Raw genomic sequence first — 19,292 nt, 5'->3', positions numbered from 1 at the left:
AGCGCAAGTAGGTCACTGGGACCGTTAGGGCGTACACGTACATATCCCTTTTCTTCAAACCGCTGAAGTAAAACAAAAAGGAAAACTACCTTTTTGCTTATAAAATAATAATTAGTACTAAAAAGATACCTATATGTAAAAGGTACCCACCATTGGTGGGCTCTAGAACGGAGTAGTTTACCATCAGGTTAATTAGATAGGTATGTTATATTTCTTGTAACTATATTTTGTAAGCCGTACCTTCTTGTTGAACTTTAAATTTAGCCCGACGTTGACTTTGTTCTGTGTTTCGGTAGGCAGAGTGTTTCTTTGGCCAGAAACCACCAGCACAGTTCCCGTTATTCTCGAGAGGAATTGAGGTGATATTCCTGCAAAGAGAATTAATATTTTAAGTTAGAAAGTATATTTACGGAAACACCCACGTATATTGATCGCGTCAAACTGTCACCCTCTTTTATCAAAATAATGGGGTTGACCGGTATGCAAACCTTTGCCAGTTAAAAACCAAATTACTCAGAAAATTTGTAAGAGTCAGTTCAATATATCTTTATTTGTTGGCTGTCCTTCCGGTTTCATGTTAAGAAAAGTTTATGTATTTTTAATTATTACCTCCACACCAATAGGAAGAAACATAAGTCCATTAGGGCCTTATAATTAACGAAAATGTCTAGGAAACGATAGGAGCAAATGTTGGCGTGTGTAACAGGCCTTGGCTCTATTTGTTCCGTCACTTGCACTTTGATATCGCTGCGAACTGCTTCTGAATCTACCACCTAGGCTTTAATAAACGTCCCTGTCCCTACAATATAATAGAGGGTAATGTGTTGTAGTTACCGCAGGAGGCGGCGGCGTGGTTGGCGCTGCGGTAGGGGCAGATGTTGGCGTGCGCGACGGGCGTCGGCTCCGTTTGCTCCGTCACTTGCACTTTGATATCGCTGCGAACTGCTTCTGAATCTACCACCTAGGCTTTAATAAACGTCCCTGTCCCTACAATATAACTGAGGGTAATGTGTTGTAGTTACCGCAGGAGGCGGCGGCGTGGTTGGCGCTGCGGTAGGGGCAGATGTTGGCGTGCGCGACGGGCGTCGGCTCCGTTTGCTCCGTCACTTGCACTTTGATATCGCTGCGAACTGCTTCTGAATCTACCACCTAGGCTTTAATAAACGTCCCTGTCCCTACAATATAATAGAGGGTAATGTGTTGTAGTTACCGCAGGAGGCGGCGGCGTGGTTGGCGCTGCGGTAGGGGCAGATGTTGGCGTGCGCGACGGGCGTCGGCTCCGTTTGCTCCGTCACTTGCACTTTGATATCGCTGCGAACTGCTTCTGAATCTACCACCTAGGCTTTAATAAACGTCCCTGTCCCTACAATATAATAGAGGGTAATGTGTTGTAGTTACCGCAGGAGGCGGCGGCGTGGTTGGCGCTGCGGTAGGGGCAGATGTTGGCGTGCGCGACGGGCGTCGGCTCCGTTTGCTCCGTCACTTGCACTTTGATATCGCTGCGAACTGCTTCTGAATCTACCACCTAGGCTTTAATAAACGTCCCTGTCCCTACAATATAATAGAGGGTAATGTGTTGTAGTTACCGCAGGAGGCGGCGGCGTGGTTGGCGCTGCGGTAGGGGCAGATGTTGGCGTGCGCGACGGGCGTCGGCTCCGTTTGCTCCGTCACTTGCACTTTGATATCGCTGCGAACTGCTTCTGAATCTACCACCTAGGCTTTAATAAACGTCCCTGTCCCTACAATATAACTGAGGGTAATGTGTTGTAGTTACCGCAGGAGGCGGCGGCGTGGTTGGCGCTGCGGTAGGGGCAGATGTTGGCGTGCGCGACGGGCGTCGGCTCCGTTTGCTCCGTCACTTGCACTTTGATATCGCTGCGAACTGCTTCTGAATCTACCACCTAGGCTTTAATAAACGTCCCTGTCCCTACAATATAACTGAGGGTAATGTGTTGTAGTTACCGCAGGAGGCGGCGGCGTGGTTGGCGCTGCGGTAGGGGCAGATGTTGGCGTGCGCGACGGGCGTCGGCTCCGTTTGCTCCGTCACTTGCACTTTGATATCGCTGCGAACTGCTTCTGAATCTACCACCTAGGCTTTAATAAACGTCCCTGTCCCTACAATATAACTGAGGGTAATGTGTTGTAGTTACCGCAGGAGGCGGCGGCGTGGTTGGCGCTGCGGTAGGGGCAGATGTTGGCGTGCGCGACGGGCGTCGGCTCCGTTTGCTCCGTCACTTGCACTTTGATATCGCTGCGAACTGCTTCTGAATCTACCACCTAGGCTTTAATAAACGTCCCTGTCCCTACAATATAATAGAGGGTAATGTGTTGTAGTTACCGCAGGAGGCGGCGGCGTGGTTGGCGCTGCGGTAGGGGCAGATGTTGGCGTGCGCGACGGGCGTCGGCTCCGTTTGCTCCGTCACTTGCACTTTGATATCGCTGCGAACTGCTTCTGAATCTACCACCTAGGCTTTAATAAACGTCCCTGTCCCTACAATATAACTGAGGGTAATGTGTTGTAGTTACCGCAGGAGGCGGCGGCGTGGTTGGCGCTGCGGTAGGGGCAGATGTTGGCGTGCGCGACGGGCGTCGGCTCCGTTTGCTCCGTCACTTGCACTTTGATATCGCTGCGAACTGCTTCTGAATCTACCACCTAGGCTTTAATAAACGTCCCTGTCCCTACAATATAACTGAGGGTAATGTGTTGTAGTTACCGCAGGAGGCGGCGGCGTGGTTGGCGCTGCGGTAGGGGCAGATGTTGGCGTGCGCGACGGGCGTCGGCTCCGTTTGCTCCGTCACTTGCACTTTGATATCGCTGCGAACTGCTTCTGAATCTACCACCTAGGCTTTAATAAACGTCCCTGTCCCTACAATATAACTGAGGGTAATGTGTTGTAGTTACCGCAGGAGGCGGCGGCGTGGTTGGCGCTGCGGTAGGGGCAGATGTTGGCGTGCGCGACGGGCGTCGGCTCCGTTTGCTCCGTCACTTGCACTTTGATATCGCTGCGAACTGCTTCTGAATCTACCACCTAGGCTTTAATAAACGTCCCTGTCCCTACAATATAACTGAGGGTAATGTGTTGTAGTTACCGCAGGAGGCGGCGGCGTGGTTGGCGCTGCGGTAGGGGCAGATGTTGGCGTGCGCGACGGGCGTCGGCTCCGTTTGCTCCGTCACTTGCACTTTGATATCGCTGCGAACTGCTTCTGAATCTACCACCTAGGCTTTAATAAACGTCCCTGTCCCTACAATATAACTGAGGGTAATGTGTTGTAGTTACCGCAGGAGGCGGCGGCGTGGTTGGCGCTGCGGTAGGGGCAGATGTTGGCGTGCGCGACGGGCGTCGGCTCCGTTTGCTCCGTCACTTGCACTTTGATATCGCTGCGAACTGCTTCTGAATCTACCACCTAGGCTTTAATAAACGTCCCTGTCCCTACAATATAATAGAGGGTAATGTGTTGTAGTTACCGCAGGAGGCGGCGGCGTGGTTGGCGCTGCGGTAGGGGCAGATGTTGGCGTGCGCGACGGGCGTCGGCTCCGTTTGCTCCGTCACTTGCACTTTGATATCGCTGCGAACTGCTTCTGAATCTACCACCTAGGCTTTAATAAACGTCCCTGTCCCTACAATATAACTGAGGGTAATGTGTTGTAGTTACCGCAGGAGGCGGCGGCGTGGTTGGCGCTGCGGTAGGGGCAGATGTTGGCGTGCGCGACGGGCGTCGGCTCCGTTTGCTCCGTCACTTGCACTTTGATATCGCTGCGAACTGCTTCTGAATCTACCACCTAGGCTTTAATAAACGTCCCTGTCCCTACAATATAACTGAGGGTAATGTGTTGTAGTTACCGCAGGAGGCGGCGGCGTGGTTGGCGCTGCGGTAGGGGCAGATGTTGGCGTGCGCGACGGGCGTCGGCTCCGTTTGCTCCGTCACTTGCACTTTGATATCGCTGCGAACTGCTTCTGAATCTACCACCTAGGCTTTAATAAACGTCCCTGTCCCTACAATATAACTGAGGGTAATGTGTTGTAGTTACCGCAGGAGGCGGCGGCGTGGTTGGCGCTGCGGTAGGGGCAGATGTTGGCGTGCGCGACGGGCGTCGGCTCCGTTTGCTCCGTCACTTGCACTTTGATATCGCTGCGAACTGCTTCTGAATCTACCACCTAGGCTTTAATAAACGTCCCTGTCCCTACAATATAACTGAGGGTAATGTGTTGTAGTTACCGCAGGAGGCGGCGGCGTGGTTGGCGCTGCGGTAGGGGCAGATGTTGGCGTGCGCGACGGGCGTCGGCTCCGTTTGCTCCGTCACTTGCACTTTGATATCGCTGCGAACTGCTTCTGAATCTACCACCTAGGCTTTAATAAACGTCCCTGTCCCTACAATATAACTGAGGGTAATGTGTTGTAGTTACCGCAGGAGGCGGCGGCGTGGTTGGCGCTGCGGTAGGGGCAGATGTTGGCGTGCGCGACGGGCGTCGGCTCCGTTTGCTCCGTCACTTGCACTTTGATATCGCTGCGAACTGCTTCTGAATCTACCACCTAGGCTTTAATAAACGTCCCTGTCCCTACAATATAATAGAGGGTAATGTGTTGTAGTTACCGCAGGAGGCGGCGGCGTGGTTGGCGCTGCGGTAGGGGCAGATGTTGGCGTGCGCGACGGGCGTCGGCTCCGTTTGCTCCGTCACTTGCACTTTGATATCGCTGCGAACTGCTTCTGAATCTACCACCTAGGCTTTAATAAACGTCCCTGTCCCTACAATATAACTGAGGGTAATGTGTTGTAGTTACCGCAGGAGGCGGCGGCGTGGTTGGCGCTGCGGTAGGGGCAGATGTTGGCGTGCGCGACGGGCGTCGGCTCCGTTTGCTCCGTCACTTGCACTTTGATATCGCTGCGAACTGCTTCTGAATCTACCACCTAGGCTTTAATAAACGTCCCTGTCCCTACAATATAATAGAGGGTAATGTGTTGTAGTTACCGCAGGAGGCGGCGGCGTGGTTGGCGCTGCGGTAGGGGCAGATGTTGGCGTGCGCGACGGGCGTCGGCTCCGTTTGCTCCGTCACTTGCACTTTGATATCGCTGCGAACTGCTTCTGAATCTACCACCTAGGCTTTAATAAACGTCCCTGTCCCTACAATATAACTGAGGGTAATGTGTTGTAGTTACCGCAGGAGGCGGCGGCGTGGTTGGCGCTGCGGTAGGGGCAGATGTTGGCGTGCGCGACGGGCGTCGGCTCCGTTTGCTCCGTCACTTGCACTTTGATATCGCTGCGAACTGCTTCTGAATCTACCACCTAGGCTTTAATAAACGTCCCTGTCCCTACAATATAATAGAGGGTAATGTGTTGTAGTTACCGCAGGAGGCGGCGGCGTGGTTGGCGCTGCGGTAGGGGCAGATGTTGGCGTGCGCGACGGGCGTCGGCTCCGTTTGCTCCGTCACTTGCACTTTGATATCGCTGCGAACTGCTTCTGAATCTACCACCTAGGCTTTAATAAACGTCCCTGTCCCTACAATATAATAGAGGGTAATGTGTTGTAGTTACCGCAGGAGGCGGCGGCGTGGTTGGCGCTGCGGTAGGGGCAGATGTTGGCGTGCGCGACGGGCGTCGGCTCCGTTTGCTCCGTCACTTGCACTTTGATATCGCTGCGAACTGCTTCTGAATCTACCACCTAGGCTTTAATAAACGTCCCTGTCCCTACAATATAACTGAGGGTAATGTGTTGTAGTTACCGCAGGAGGCGGCGGCGTGGTTGGCGCTGCGGTAGGGGCAGATGTTGGCGTGCGCGACGGGCGTCGGCTCCGTTTGCTCCGTCACTTGCACTTTGATATCGCTGCGAACTGCTTCTGAATCTACCACCTAGGCTTTAATAAACGTCCCTGTCCCTACAATATAATAGAGGGTAATGTGTTGTAGTTACCGCAGGAGGCGGCGGCGTGGTTGGCGCTGCGGTAGGGGCAGATGTTGGCGTGCGCGACGGGCGTCGGCTCCGTTTGCTCCGTCACTTGCACTTTGATATCGCTGCGAACTGCTTCTGAATCTACCACCTAGGCTTTAATAAACGTCCCTGTCCCTACAATATAATAGAGGGTAATGTGTTGTAGTTACCGCAGGAGGCGGCGGCGTGGTTGGCGCTGCGGTAGGGGCAGATGTTGGCGTGCGCGACGGGCGTCGGCTCCGTTTGCTCCGTCACTTGCACTTTGATATCGCTGCGAACTGCTTCTGAATCTACCACCTAGGCTTTAATAAACGTCCCTGTCCCTACAATATAATAGAGGGTAATGTGTTGTAGTTACCGCAGGAGGCGGCGGCGTGGTTGGCGCTGCGGTAGGGGCAGATGTTGGCGTGCGCGACGGGCGTCGGCTCCGTTTGCTCCGTCACTTGCACTTTGATGCGCCCGCTGCGGACTGCCTCCGAATCTACCACCTGGAAACACACTTTTTATTAACTCAGTACTTTTCCCAGTCTCTAAACTGTATATGGGTCGACTTTGTATCCGTAATAATAAACTTTTGCAAGATCATAGAGTAACTTATACTAGAGCGGTAGTGTCATAGTAAATTTTGTAACCCCAGTAAATTCACTGCCATCTGTCGACACACTTTAAAACTAAAAATGAAGATTTATAAAAATACGATAAAATGTATTTAAATATGGATAAATGATTTTTTTTATTTGCATAAATTATTTTTAAGATTTTGACCCATTTTCTTTCACTGATATGCGTTAAAATTGTTAAATAACAAACGAAACCGTCAACGCCATCTATACGACAGTAGGCCAAAGCTAGGCGCCCTCTGAACGAGAATCAAATTTTCTTGATTTTCGAGGCACGTTTTTTCCTTAGACTGTATCCATCTATTACGGAGTTATATCTATCTTTGGCAAGATGGAATAAACGGAAACCCATGGTTTTTATTAAATTTCAAGACGCTATTAGCGTCCTAGTCCCCAACTTCCCCAAGTAACGATAAAATTGCGCAAGATCAATTTTACATTCTGTAACATAGATAAAACATTTGTGGATTGCGTTACAGTCATGGCCCTACGTGACAAAGCGAGCAGGTACAGCGAGCTGCAAAAGTCTATACCCACTTTGTACGTTTGCTGACCTCTTGTATAACGTGCTGAACCACTATAAGTATGCATTAGCTCACCGTGGCCATGCACCCGTAGTACTGCCCCTGTGTGAGCAGGAACACGTTCGAGCCCGCCGGATAGGCCTCTTGCGGCGTCGAGAACTTGCCGGCCTCTTGTATAACATGTTCAGACACGTCTCGGACCACTGCTTGGTACGCGTAGCCGCATGCTATGGAGCACCATTCCGGTTCGAGTACCATTTGGGTGTTATCTTGGATTAAGTATTTGTAGCCTGAGAACAAAAGATTAAAGTATTTGACATACTGCTTGCTTTATGAACGGATCGTAGACTACGATCGTAATTAAATAACATCACTATCGGTTTCTAGTTTCTACATTTGACTACTGACATGAATACTGAAAAAAACTCAAGAACGCCATTTGGCCGATTTACAACGGAGAGAAAACTGGAAAGAAAAGAATCTTAATACAGAAAGATGGGAAATAAATCTAAAAGTAGTTACACACATAATATGGATGTAATTATCATATCATCAAGTGAAATGAGTTTTTATATGTTCTAGCACAACATATTAAAAGTAAGATACAAAAATACAAAATTCTTTACAAAATTGATATTACAACATATTAGATAACAACATATTAAGAGTAAAAGGTAGAAAGACGGAATAATAAGCATATTTTACTCACCTTTTAAATTAACAGCATGAATTATAACATTCACATTGCCCAGTTCAATTCCAAGACGATTCTGATTGCTGAAAAAAAAAGAAAACATAATTATAATTTAATTCGTCACAAAGATTTCACAACCATAAATATTATCCCTATTCACCCCCGCAATCCCTTTTCACCCCGGTTGACGGTATGTCGCTTTCTGATACCGTTCATTAACAAACGAAGAGCGCTTTATATCTTGACTCCGATATACTGAATAACTTACTGTTCTATGATCGTTGATCGTTCTGATATCCACTGCTTATGCAAGTTTCCGAAGTTGGACTCGGTGGTGTAGCTGGGAGTGCCGTTCACGTTGTTGTTCTGATGGTCGACGTGGTGGAGCCGCGTCTTTTCGTTTGATACCGAAATTACCCTAAAATACGAAGGATATAAATCATAATGTTTAAATGTAATATCATTTGATCATTCACCTTAAAAATGTACATAGAGTACTGGACTTTTTACCTCTGAAATTAGGCATTAACAGAATAAATTGCTTTTTGGTATACATATTATTAGCGAGTAAGGACGCTTATCACGAGTAATTTTTAGTACATTGATCCGCCTGTTCCTTTCTCTATCGCACGCGCGTAAATGTATTGCTGTCCCGACCAGGATGGTGGCGAAATTCCTCGTAAGCGTCTTTTCTTTAACAATAGTAGTTTAGATAGATAGATTAGATATTTTTAATCCAATAAATTGTCTACCATAACAATAAATAAATAAATGAGAATGATTTGAATTGTCATCATTTTAATGATTATCGTACCTATCCTTACCTTCACATTTAACATACCCGTGACAAAAGCGCGAGCGGCTCATACACGACAGCCAGTTTAGGGTAAAGAGAAATAGGGCCGGATTTCGTCCGGCCGACTCTGATAACTGTTAAAAAAAAAACACGACAGCCAGTTGCGCGATTCCTGTATCCCAGTCAGAGCTGGCGTGTTTGAAGACGCGTAAAGGCACCTGGGTTACGTAACCTTCACTACTTCGTATCCCGGTACGCGCCGGCGTGTTTTAGACGCGTAATAGGCACTCCCCCTGATTTACGTATCCTTCCCGTCTCGCTATCCCTTTCACTCTTAGGGGATGCCGATACCAAACTCGCGAGTAGCTCAGGCTCCGCGCCGTACCGTTGCGATAACTAGTCACCCCCGCGTCGTACCTAGCCTAGGACGTCTAAATTTAAGAGAACTAAGGCATAAAAGCCCGCCGATTTATATTAAATAAACATTTATTTTTATTTTTAGGGTTCCGTACCCAAAGGGTAAAAACGGGACCCTATTACTAAGACTCCGCTGTCCGTCTGTCTGTCTGTCACCAGGCTGTATCTCATGAACTGTGATAGCTAGACAGTTGAATTTTTTACAGATGATGTATTTCTGTTGCCGCTATAACAACAAATACTAAAAAGTACGGAACCCTCGGTGCGCGAGTCTGACTCGCACTTGGCCGGTTTTTTTTATTAACATTTTGTTTCTTTCTCTCACCCCTCCTCTGTGCTAACTAGGAAACTCTTGCTCCTGTCTGGAGTACGAGGCCACACCCGCCCCGGCTAACGTGACCCCATCACAACAATAATAAAGAAATAAATAAACTCACTTAGATTTAGTAAGATGAGGCCACCCAACCCAGATGACTTTCCCTAAAAAGTCCTGGGCGATTTTCTCCAACTGCGGCTCCGTGTTGGACTCCCTGATGAGTTCCACCATCATGTTTTCGTTGCGGGACGGCTGGTCGAATACTTTCACCTTACATTTCTTCAGGCTCGTCTGTGGCAAACAATCATTATCATATAAATATGATATGTAAGAATTATATTTTTTTACTTTACATGTTACATTGCAACAATACTTTTTATTAATTTATCACAATAAATACACCGAACTGGAGTAAACAGACTAAACAATTTATTGGCGCACCACGCTCAATTCTCACTGAGAGCACATGAATCCGTACAAGAAGTCCCATTACCATAACGTTAAAATTAGAAAGGATTTTTTTTATGATATAGGAGGCAAACCTGCAACACCAGAGGGGTTGCAATTGCGTTGCCGGCTCTTAAGATGGGTATGCTTTTTTTCTTGAAGGTTTGAAGGTAGTGTCGGTCCGGAAATACCGGGACAGTTCATTATATACAGATTAGATGATTTATTTCATGAAAGACAATTAGGTACATAATACATAGTATATATAGCCAGGCATATAAGCTATCGAGCTATTTAATAAACCAATCAACATTCAATTTTGAAATGGAAAATTCACGTCATTTAGGTCGAGCATACTGGCCCACTCTATTAATACCAAAAGTACCTTGTACTTCAAGTGCCTCATGGTGGGGAAGCCGGGGTACATCATGTCCCGCTTGGCGTTCGGCAGCATGCCTCGCTTCAGCACGTGCTCTGGCACGTCTAGTTCTTTGCGGTACACTTTCTTCTCTACGGCGTGGCAGTCTTGGATAGCTGGGAAGTGTTCTGGGGCTTCTACGGTACCTGTGTTGAATGAAAATTTATTAAAAATCTTTCACCTAGGAACACAAAATTATTCTTAGTATAATTTAAAGTTGCAACTAAAGCGGTGAAGCGTGTACATACAAGTATTCACTGTGCTGACATATTAAACGACGGATAAGGCCCCCCTAACAGTCAACATAGTACGGCACCCTAATGTCAACAGGAGCCCAACACTAACAAAGTAGCAATGAGCAGTTGGGTTGCTCTGCTTCACATTGACCAGATTCGAGTAAGATGAGAAGATAACATTTCGGTGTGCCCTCTTTCGTAATTTCTTTCATTTCATAATTAAGTACGTAATCAACTACGTATTTCATTAAGTTATTTCGATGTATGTTGGTTATCGTTATATATGATTATAAGTCAACACCATTCGATCTAGCAATAACTTATCTAAAAGAGAAAAACAGGATATTTCTACTTACCTAAACTTTCTTTCGTCCAGTTATAGACAAGCATTGGTCCGTGTGTATTTCGATTTAACTCCTCCTCAGTCAGCCTTTGGTAGCATGGTGCCATGGCTGACAACAGATTTACCTGCAACGAAATACGCATTAACAAATTTAAAAGTAACATAGCAGTGAACCATGGAATGTAAGAGAATTCATCCGTCATTACACCTTAAGCAATTGAAATTAGACTTAAATTTGACTGAACTAATCAACTGAATATAAGTAGGGCGGCCCTGTACTTTTTGCCGTTGAGATATGCCTCGAAGTTAGTGTAGTAAGAGTGTTTGATCATTCTTGAATTATTCGACCTTAATCCACTGTGATAAAATACAAAATTGACTGACCTTATCAATAAAAGGTAAGCGTTTCTCCTGACGTTGAGATTTGTCTCAAAGTTGATGTGATGATCAATGATGGGATGATAAAATAGTATTCGTCTATAGTCCACTGACTATGGACGAATACTATTCTATCATTGCACCTTAAGCAAACCATATGATTCAAAATTGACTGACCTCATCAATAAACGGTATAAGCACTACGGCCTCCCAGTCGTTCCTCTTGCCGTTGAGATCCGTCTCGAAGTTGATTGGATAATAGTGGACTATGGGGGAATCCTCATCCGTCATGAGATCATGGAATGGTGCAGGTAAGAGGTGTTTACTGGCTGATGGCAGTACGGCTAGAAGCTGCAATAAAAATGACATTAATCAATGTTGTCATCAAATAGTTACTTGTTGCATTTGGTAAAAGAGCTCTTTACCCGCCAATGCAAAAAGAGAGATGTTACAAGTGTATCTGTCTGTCCGTCTGTGGCATCTCTTCTGCTTTATCATTTCATTCTCGACCGAGTGGTCGTCGTCATCACTCGAACGATTGGTGACAAGCTTCACAACACGACACCATTATTTCCCAAAATATAGTAGCTCAAAAACGGATGGATCGATTTGAGTGTTTTTTTTAAAGGATTTGTTATAGACCAGCAATGGTTCAGTAATAAGTTTTTCACTGGCACTTCTATAATTTTGTCGAGTTATAGGGTATTAACAGACAATTAGTTCCCAGATGCTACATGCCAGTAAAAAATGAAACATACCTGTTCAAAAGGCTTGAAAGGTTCCCCTAGCTCGTACTCGATCTTCAGATCCTTGAAGCCCTTTATGTCTGATATGTACGGCGCGTAATGGTGCGGGTAGTACCAACACCAGGACGGACAGCCTTTGTAGTAGTAGAATAAGTTCCATTGGATCGCGCGAACGTAGCCTTCGGCTTGGTCCGCTAATACTTCTCTGGGGAATTAGTGATACGGTTAAATATTGCAAGGGAGTATAAAGCTAGGTTTTGAGACGAAAATGAATATCTCTATTTATATCAACCTCGATTCAAGAACGCAATATAAAATATAGAATAGTGGAACCGTACAAACCGTACCGTACCGCTCTGGGGAGGAATTTAATACTTTTAGACGGAAAACAGTTCGAGAATTGCATTTATAAGCCACTACAAAAATTGTATTTTGAAATAATATATGTAGCTTGGTAGCCATACCAAAGGGTAAAAACGGGACCCTTTAACTAAGACTCGGTTGTCCGTCTGTCTGTCTGTCACCAGGCTGTATCTCATGAACCGTGATAGCTAGACAGTTGAAATTTTCACAGATGATGTATTTCTGTTGCCGCTATAACAACAAATACTAAAAAGTACGGAACCCTCGGTGCGCAAGTCCGACTCGCACTTGGCCGGTTTTTTTATTATTATAATATAGAAATATTCAGAGATACTCACGCAGTTACAGCTGAATAATCTAATTTATTCATATAGTAATCCTTCTTGTGAAGCTTGAATTCCATCTCGAAAGTGGCTTCCTCTGAAAAAATGTCGAATTTATCACTATGTTGATATAGTTTGCACCAACTTGGCAAACGATTATGTCTGGCTGCGTCACAAATAATCAATATTTTCGAAGCACATAATAAAACAATAATAGTTACCATCACTAGTTTCTTCGTATTCTTCATCTTCTTCATTGTCAACATCATCAAAATACTATGAAACAAAAAAATCCTTTAGTAGCCATGGCATAACATAGTAACTTTGAAAGATTCAGTAAATGCAGTAACTCTTGTCGACTCGTAAAAAATATCATAGGAAGGACAAAAATTTGCTTGTTTTAGAAGTCCCACACAAGCTTACCTCTGCCTATCTGTGAAAACTGAGATAGAAACCCCTTAACTCCCAGCACTTCGAAATGTCAATAACCTCATAATATGCTTTTAATGTTTCATACATTCTGTTCTGTATGACATCTGTTCAGAAACGTACAAAAATGGATTCATTTTTGATCCTTTTTCTTTAGCGTAATTTTAATGTTTGCATTTAAAAACGCGCTTCACAAATTGCATATTTTTTAAATAAAATATTCATTGATATGTATAAGTTCAATTATCATTCAAATCTATATGTTCAATATTTAACTATGACAATTTTGTATTCAAAACTTTGACAGTTAGAGCTTTCAAAAACTTACCAATCATTCTCTCGATTCCTAACAATTCACTTTGCCACCTTTTGTATTTTTTGTAATTTAGATAGATAGATAGATAGATCATTTATTGATAAAAATATAAAAAGATTTACATGTCAATTTTGCTTATTCCTATTCTATATTATACATTATTATTAGGTACATTAGGTAATTAATATCACAGATTCAATAATTTTGTGGGTGGGTCAGTGACTTGGAAAGGACTTGGATTTGGAAAGTAAACCAGCGTTAATACTACAGTCCACTCTTATTTCACCACCTAAACGACACCTGAGACCAGCGAAGATTTTACATGGTCCTTCACACATCAATGATGAAGATTTTACACGTCAATGTGCAATATTTGTAAGGATTTATTTAAAAGAAATGTCAGGTGAAGGAAAATAAATTGACTTACCATTTCTTGAGTACGGTTGATCAACGCCTGCAAAGCGTCGTCGGGCGCATTCGCCTTTATATCATCCACGTTCACGTTAAACGTGTCCTCATTGTTAGGTTTGTACTGAAACAGTCAATTTTAATGTTGATAGGACTGTATAAACATTTAAGACTTTTCAAAAAAGTAAAGTCATCGGTATCCGAAAAGAGACTGTTGAGTTACGCCAAGAATCGAAATGGGTAGTGTGTTTTGACAGCAGTTAGCCTAAATGTAATCTTATGCCAATGGCACAAACTATTTGATATGGTGTTCTTCTTCTTCTTCTTCACGTGCCATCTCCGTCCGGGAGGTCGGCGACCATATGTCTCTCTATGTTCAGTCATGCGAATTAGTCTATCTATGCTCTTCACTTTTAACCAGTCTCTTATATTTCCAGTCCATGATGTGCGCCTTTTACCGCTACCATGCTTCCCTTAAATTTTTCCTTCAATTATTAATTTCAGTATCGTACCAAGAATCGAAATGGGTAGTGTGTTTTGACAGCAGTTAGCCTAAATGTAATCTTATGCCAATGGCACAAACTATTTGATATGGTGTAGCTTTATTCAATTTATACTTTAAGTACTGTGACAGTCAATCGTTTTGAAACTTTATTATGATGGTGTGATATAAGGGTGTAAATAAATAAGTGTTTGTTAGAAAGAGACGAAATTTAACAGAGGTTTATTAAGTTTTATTTGTTTTTGTTTTTTTAGTTAAAAAAAATGGTTGACTACAAATTATTTTTATGACATGTCAGAATATTATAATAATGATTTAATCTTAATTTAATTTTATATTTATATATATGTAATCGATTCTATATAATTTAATACCACATAATTTTACAATTCAATAATAACTTAAGACTAAACTTAAGCCTAGTCAAAAAGTCCCCTTCGAGTTGTCCCTGACGCAAAGGTGCCCATCACACTAGCCGCGTTACCACGTTGAATTGCGATGGACAACCTTTGCACCAGGTGCGAACCCGCGCGGGCGTCAGACCCCTTCTCCCTAATGCGACGTCCCACTTCCCTAATAAAGGCAATAGCCTCTGACCCCCAGCACCCAGTAGTCTCAAACGCCAGGGGTACAAAATAATAGTTACCTGCCAGGTTCGCGTTAAGATTTATCAATAAGGGGATAAACATTTACATTTTGACCACTTCGAACGCGATATCGCTTTGCAAAAAAACAATATACAATATGTGCAATAAATACCTCTCTCCTCTCATTAGGATTGGGCCGCCTGCCGGTCTTACCCTCGAAGTACTTGAGATCAGCGTACGTGTCTTGAAACTTTTCTTTGTCAATCTTGGCTAACTCTTGCATGAATAGTTCGAACCTGGCTAAGTTTAAGTCGCCGGCTTCGTTTATGTAACCTGCCCAAGTTATTACAGAATTAGTAAATATATTAATATAAATATACTGTCAGTTCACACCATAGTATAATGTTATTGTTAAAAATTTAATGTAAAATAGGTTATATCATTTATATTTACTATAAAAAAACGGACAAGTGCGAGTCGTACTCGCCCACTGAGGGTTCCGTACTTTTTAGTATTTGTTGTTATAGCGGCAACAGAAATACATCATCTGTGAAAATTTCAACTGTAGCTAGTTCATCACAGTTCATGAGATACAGCCTGGTGACAGACAGACAGACGGACGGACAGAGGAGTCTTAGTAATAGGGTCTCGTTTTTACCCTTTGAGTACGGAACCTTAAATATTATCTATAGATGGATTTATTTAGGTAACAATTACAATTGGAAAACAAAATAATACACACTCATCGTCTTAAACTTGCAAACGATTATCAGTTATCAATAATCGGTAAAATACAATGTACGAGTTATCAATTACTTACCGTCTAAAGTAGGCAAGACCGTCATATAAGTCTTATATAGTACCGGCAAGGCATCATTACTTATATGCATATTAGGCAAGTTGGGAATAAAATCGTTCCCCACCAAAAACCCCATGAGCACCCAATCGTCGACAATTTTCTCTATGTCGTAGGGGAATGGTAGTTTGTCTTTTATATCTATGAACTCTTGTTCAAGGTATTCTCTTAGTAATGATAAATGGAGTAAGTAGAAGTTGGTTTCTTCAGGGCTGGTCGCTCGTTGGGTAGTTTTTCCGAATTTCACCTGAGAAATTAAATAAAAAGATTGCATAATTAATCGAGAAAGCTAAAGTAAGTACCTAATGTTAGAATTACTATCTCGGCGGAGGTACTACAGTGCCCCAGATGTGTTGCACTTAACATGCAAAAAGGTCATAAATACTCATAATGTAAAATACAATATTAGTGTGAGTTACGCAGCCGCGAGTAAATACGACCACTGTGACCTTTTTTAAGTAAGGGTAAGTGTACAGTTTACGGAGACAAGCTAGTATTGAAATGTTTTTCTCTTTCTTTTAATTAGTAAATTTATTCGATTGTTTCAGTGATAATTTGTGACTTACAGACAATCACAATCACGTAATGACTTCTTCAGCGTGGAAAAGATATTTCATTCAAAAACATTGCGTGCGGCCGTAATTTATTTTCTACACATTTACCCGTTTCAAGCAGACATAAATTGATACATGTTATGGAAAACTTTTTTTTAAATGTTATTGCAACCAATGTATCTTGCCCTAAACTCCATGTAAGACATAACTGACCTCTTCTCTGAGCAGTGCGAAAGTGCACCCGCACATACCCAGCACGATGACGTTAGCGTCGAGCCCGTACAGGCTGTGCGTGTTCGGGTCGTTGTCTGATGTAGGACATGTGTGGACATGTCAGATATAACTGACCTCTTCCCTGAGCAGTGCGAAGTGCGGTTCGTGAGTGCACATGCCCAGCATGATGAGGTCGGCGTCGAGCCCGTACAGGCAGCGCGTGTTCGGGTCGTCGTTTGATGTAGGACATGTGTGGACATGTCAGATATAACTGACCTCTTCCCTGAGCAGTGCGAAGTGCGGCTCGTGGGTGCACATGCCCAGCATGATGACGTCAGCGTCGAGCCCATACAGGCAGTGCGTGTTCAGGTCGTCGTTTGATGTAGGACATGTGTGGACATGTCAGATATAACTGACCTCTTCCCTGAGCAGTGCGAAGTGCGGTTCGTGGGTGCACATGCCCAGCATGATGAGGTCGGCGTCGAGCCCGTACAGGCAGTGCGTGTTCGGGTCGTCGTTTGATGTAGGACATGTGTGGACATGTCAGATATAACTGACCTCTTCCCTGAGCAGTGCGAAGTGCGGTTCGTGGGTGCACATGCCCAGCATGATGAGGTCGGCGTCGAGCCCGTACAGGCAGTGCGTGTTCGGGTCGTCGTTTGATGTAGGACATGTGTGGACATGTCAGATATAACTGACCTCTTCCCTGAGCAGTGCGAAGTGCGGCTCGTGGGTGCACATGCCCAGCATGATGACGTCAGCGTCGAGCCCATACAGGCAGTGCGTGTTCGGGTCGTCGTTTGATGTAGGACATGTGTGGACATGTCAGATATAACTGACCTCTTCCTTGAGCAGTGCGAAGTGCGGTTCGTGGGTGCACATGCCCAGCATGATGAGGTCGGCGTCGAGCCCGTACAGGCAGTGCGTGTTCGGGTCGTCGTTTGATGTAGGACATGTGTGGACATGTCAGATATAACTGACCTCTTCCCTGAGCAGTGCGAAGTGCGGCTCGTGGGTGCACATGCCCAGCATGATGACGTCAGCGTCGAGCTCGTACAGGCAGTGCTTGTTCGGGTCGTCGTTTGATGTAGGACATGTGTGGACGTGTCAGATATAACTGACCTCTTCCCTGAGCAGTGCGAAGTGCGGTTCGTGGGTGCACATGCCCAGCATGATGAGGTCGGCGTCGAGCCCGTACAGGCAGTGCGTGTTCGGGTCGTCGTTTGATGTAGGACATGTGTGGACATGTCAGATATAACTGACCTCTTCCCTGAGCAGTGCGAAGTGCGGCTCGTGGGTGCACATGCCCAGCATGATGACGTCAGCGTCGAGCCCATACAGGCAGTGCGTGTTCGGGTCGTCGTTTGATGTAGGACATGTGTGGACATGTCAGATATAACTGACCTCTTCCTTGAGCAGTGCGAAGTGCGGTTCGTGGGTGCACATGCCCAGCATGATGAGGTCGGCGTCGAGCCCGTACAGGCAGTGCGTGTTCGGGTCGTCGTTTGATGTAGGACATGTGTGGACATGTCAGATATAACTGACCTCTTCCCTGAGCAGTGCGAAGTGCGGCTCGTGGGTGCACATGCCCAGCATGATGACGTCAGCGTCGAGCTCGTACAGGCAGTGCTTGTTCGGGTCGTCGTTTGATGTAGGACATGTGTGGACGTGTCAGATATAACTGACCTCTTCCCTGAGCAGTGCGAAGTGCGGTTCGTGGGTGCACATGCCCAGCATGATGAGGTCGGCGTCGAGCCCGTACAGGCAGTGACGGGTGTTCGGATCGTATTCGGGCTGTGAGCGCGACCATCTGATGTAGTCCATAATTTTGTGCTCGCCTTCGCCTGGGGTCTGGAAAATTATTACGTTTGTACCACCAACCGATATTTTTAGTCCAATGTAATAGCATTTGAGACGCTGACTTGTCACCAAGATAGCACCCCTGTTTTCTTAAATAAATAAAATAAACAACAACATACATCGTCACTAGTCACTCTGTGAGCTATATTACCAAAAAGTGAGTCGACAAAATATTTCATACAAATATCGAACTTCGCGCTCGCTGGATCAATAATGGTTTTTTCACTGTTGTTACTGTTGCTACTGGTGTTAGTTACTGTTTAATTTTGTCCTTACCTCATGCCCTGACAAGATAACTTTCACTTTGCTCCACAGAGGATCGGTGGACATCTTATGCTTCACAAAGTACTTAAGCTGTTCGTGCAAACGCGCCATGAACACAGTCCCTGGTGTAATACAGTTACTGTCGAACCGCTTTTCAGTGGGCAGGACCTCACCTATAAACAATGCCAAAGTTTAATGTTTGGAATGCACGTGCACGACGAGTGCACGACGTACAACCGCCGCGGACACTCGTGCCTGAGGAAGGATTCCCGAAGAATCCGAAACATGTAGCCAAAAGCGACTAAAAATAATAGTGAGTGAAACCGTACTGATCTAAATATTTTGAAATATGTCTCACGATAGTTTAATTTCGATTAAAGTTTGGAATATTTAATCCTTAAATTATTTCTCGAAATAAATCCGTTTGTATTCGGTACCAGACGGAGTATGCTATGCTACGCTACGACTTCGCGTGAGTCCTCATGAGTAGGAGGTCAGATAGCGGTCTCAGGTGAGCTGCAATTGGACCTGTACTAAATAAATAAATAAATATAAATAATAAATAAATATTATAGGACATTCAACAGGACATTCCAACGAGGTGGAGCGACGACCTGGTGAAGGTCGCGGGAATTCGGTGGATGCGAGCGGCACAGAATCGGTCGGAGTGGCGAGCCTTGGGGGAGGCCTATATCCAGCAGTGGACGTCTATCGGCTGACATGATGATGATGATGATAGGACATTCTTACACAG

At 44.9% G+C, this 19,292-nt stretch overlaps 1 protein-coding gene across 1 annotated transcript in view; it reads right to left on the bottom strand.

Annotated features, from left to right (window-relative positions):
- The window catches only part of LOC134743151 (5'-3' exoribonuclease 1), a 37,485-nt gene that overhangs the window by 13,274 nt on the left and 4,919 nt on the right, over window positions 1-19,292 (bottom strand). Inside the window, exons 5-21 of the mRNA XM_063676494.1 lie at window positions 18,551-18,711; window positions 18,101-18,265; window positions 15,612-15,894; window positions 14,964-15,124; window positions 13,722-13,826; window positions 12,771-12,825; window positions 12,565-12,646; window positions 11,876-12,068; window positions 11,295-11,468; window positions 10,753-10,864; window positions 10,128-10,306; window positions 9,417-9,586; window positions 8,035-8,184; window positions 7,782-7,849; window positions 7,148-7,362; window positions 6,287-6,416; window positions 241-368 (exon numbers count right to left, since the gene is read on the bottom strand). Coding sequence (XP_063532564.1) covers window positions 241-368; window positions 6,287-6,416; window positions 7,148-7,362; window positions 7,782-7,849; window positions 8,035-8,184; window positions 9,417-9,586; window positions 10,128-10,306; window positions 10,753-10,864; window positions 11,295-11,468; window positions 11,876-12,068; window positions 12,565-12,646; window positions 12,771-12,825; window positions 13,722-13,826; window positions 14,964-15,124; window positions 15,612-15,894; window positions 18,101-18,265; window positions 18,551-18,711 — 2,531 coding nt within the window. The remainder of the gene's footprint in view (window positions 1-240; window positions 369-6,286; window positions 6,417-7,147; window positions 7,363-7,781; window positions 7,850-8,034; window positions 8,185-9,416; window positions 9,587-10,127; window positions 10,307-10,752; window positions 10,865-11,294; window positions 11,469-11,875; window positions 12,069-12,564; window positions 12,647-12,770; window positions 12,826-13,721; window positions 13,827-14,963; window positions 15,125-15,611; window positions 15,895-18,100; window positions 18,266-18,550; window positions 18,712-19,292) is intronic.

This window comes from Cydia strobilella, chromosome 7 (assembly GCF_947568885.1).
Source record: "Cydia strobilella chromosome 7, ilCydStro3.1, whole genome shotgun sequence".
NCBI classification, from domain to species: Eukaryota; Metazoa; Arthropoda; class Insecta; order Lepidoptera; family Tortricidae; genus Cydia; species Cydia strobilella.
Note: the sequence above shows the minus strand (reverse complement) of the source record. Positions and strands in the feature narration are given on the sequence as shown.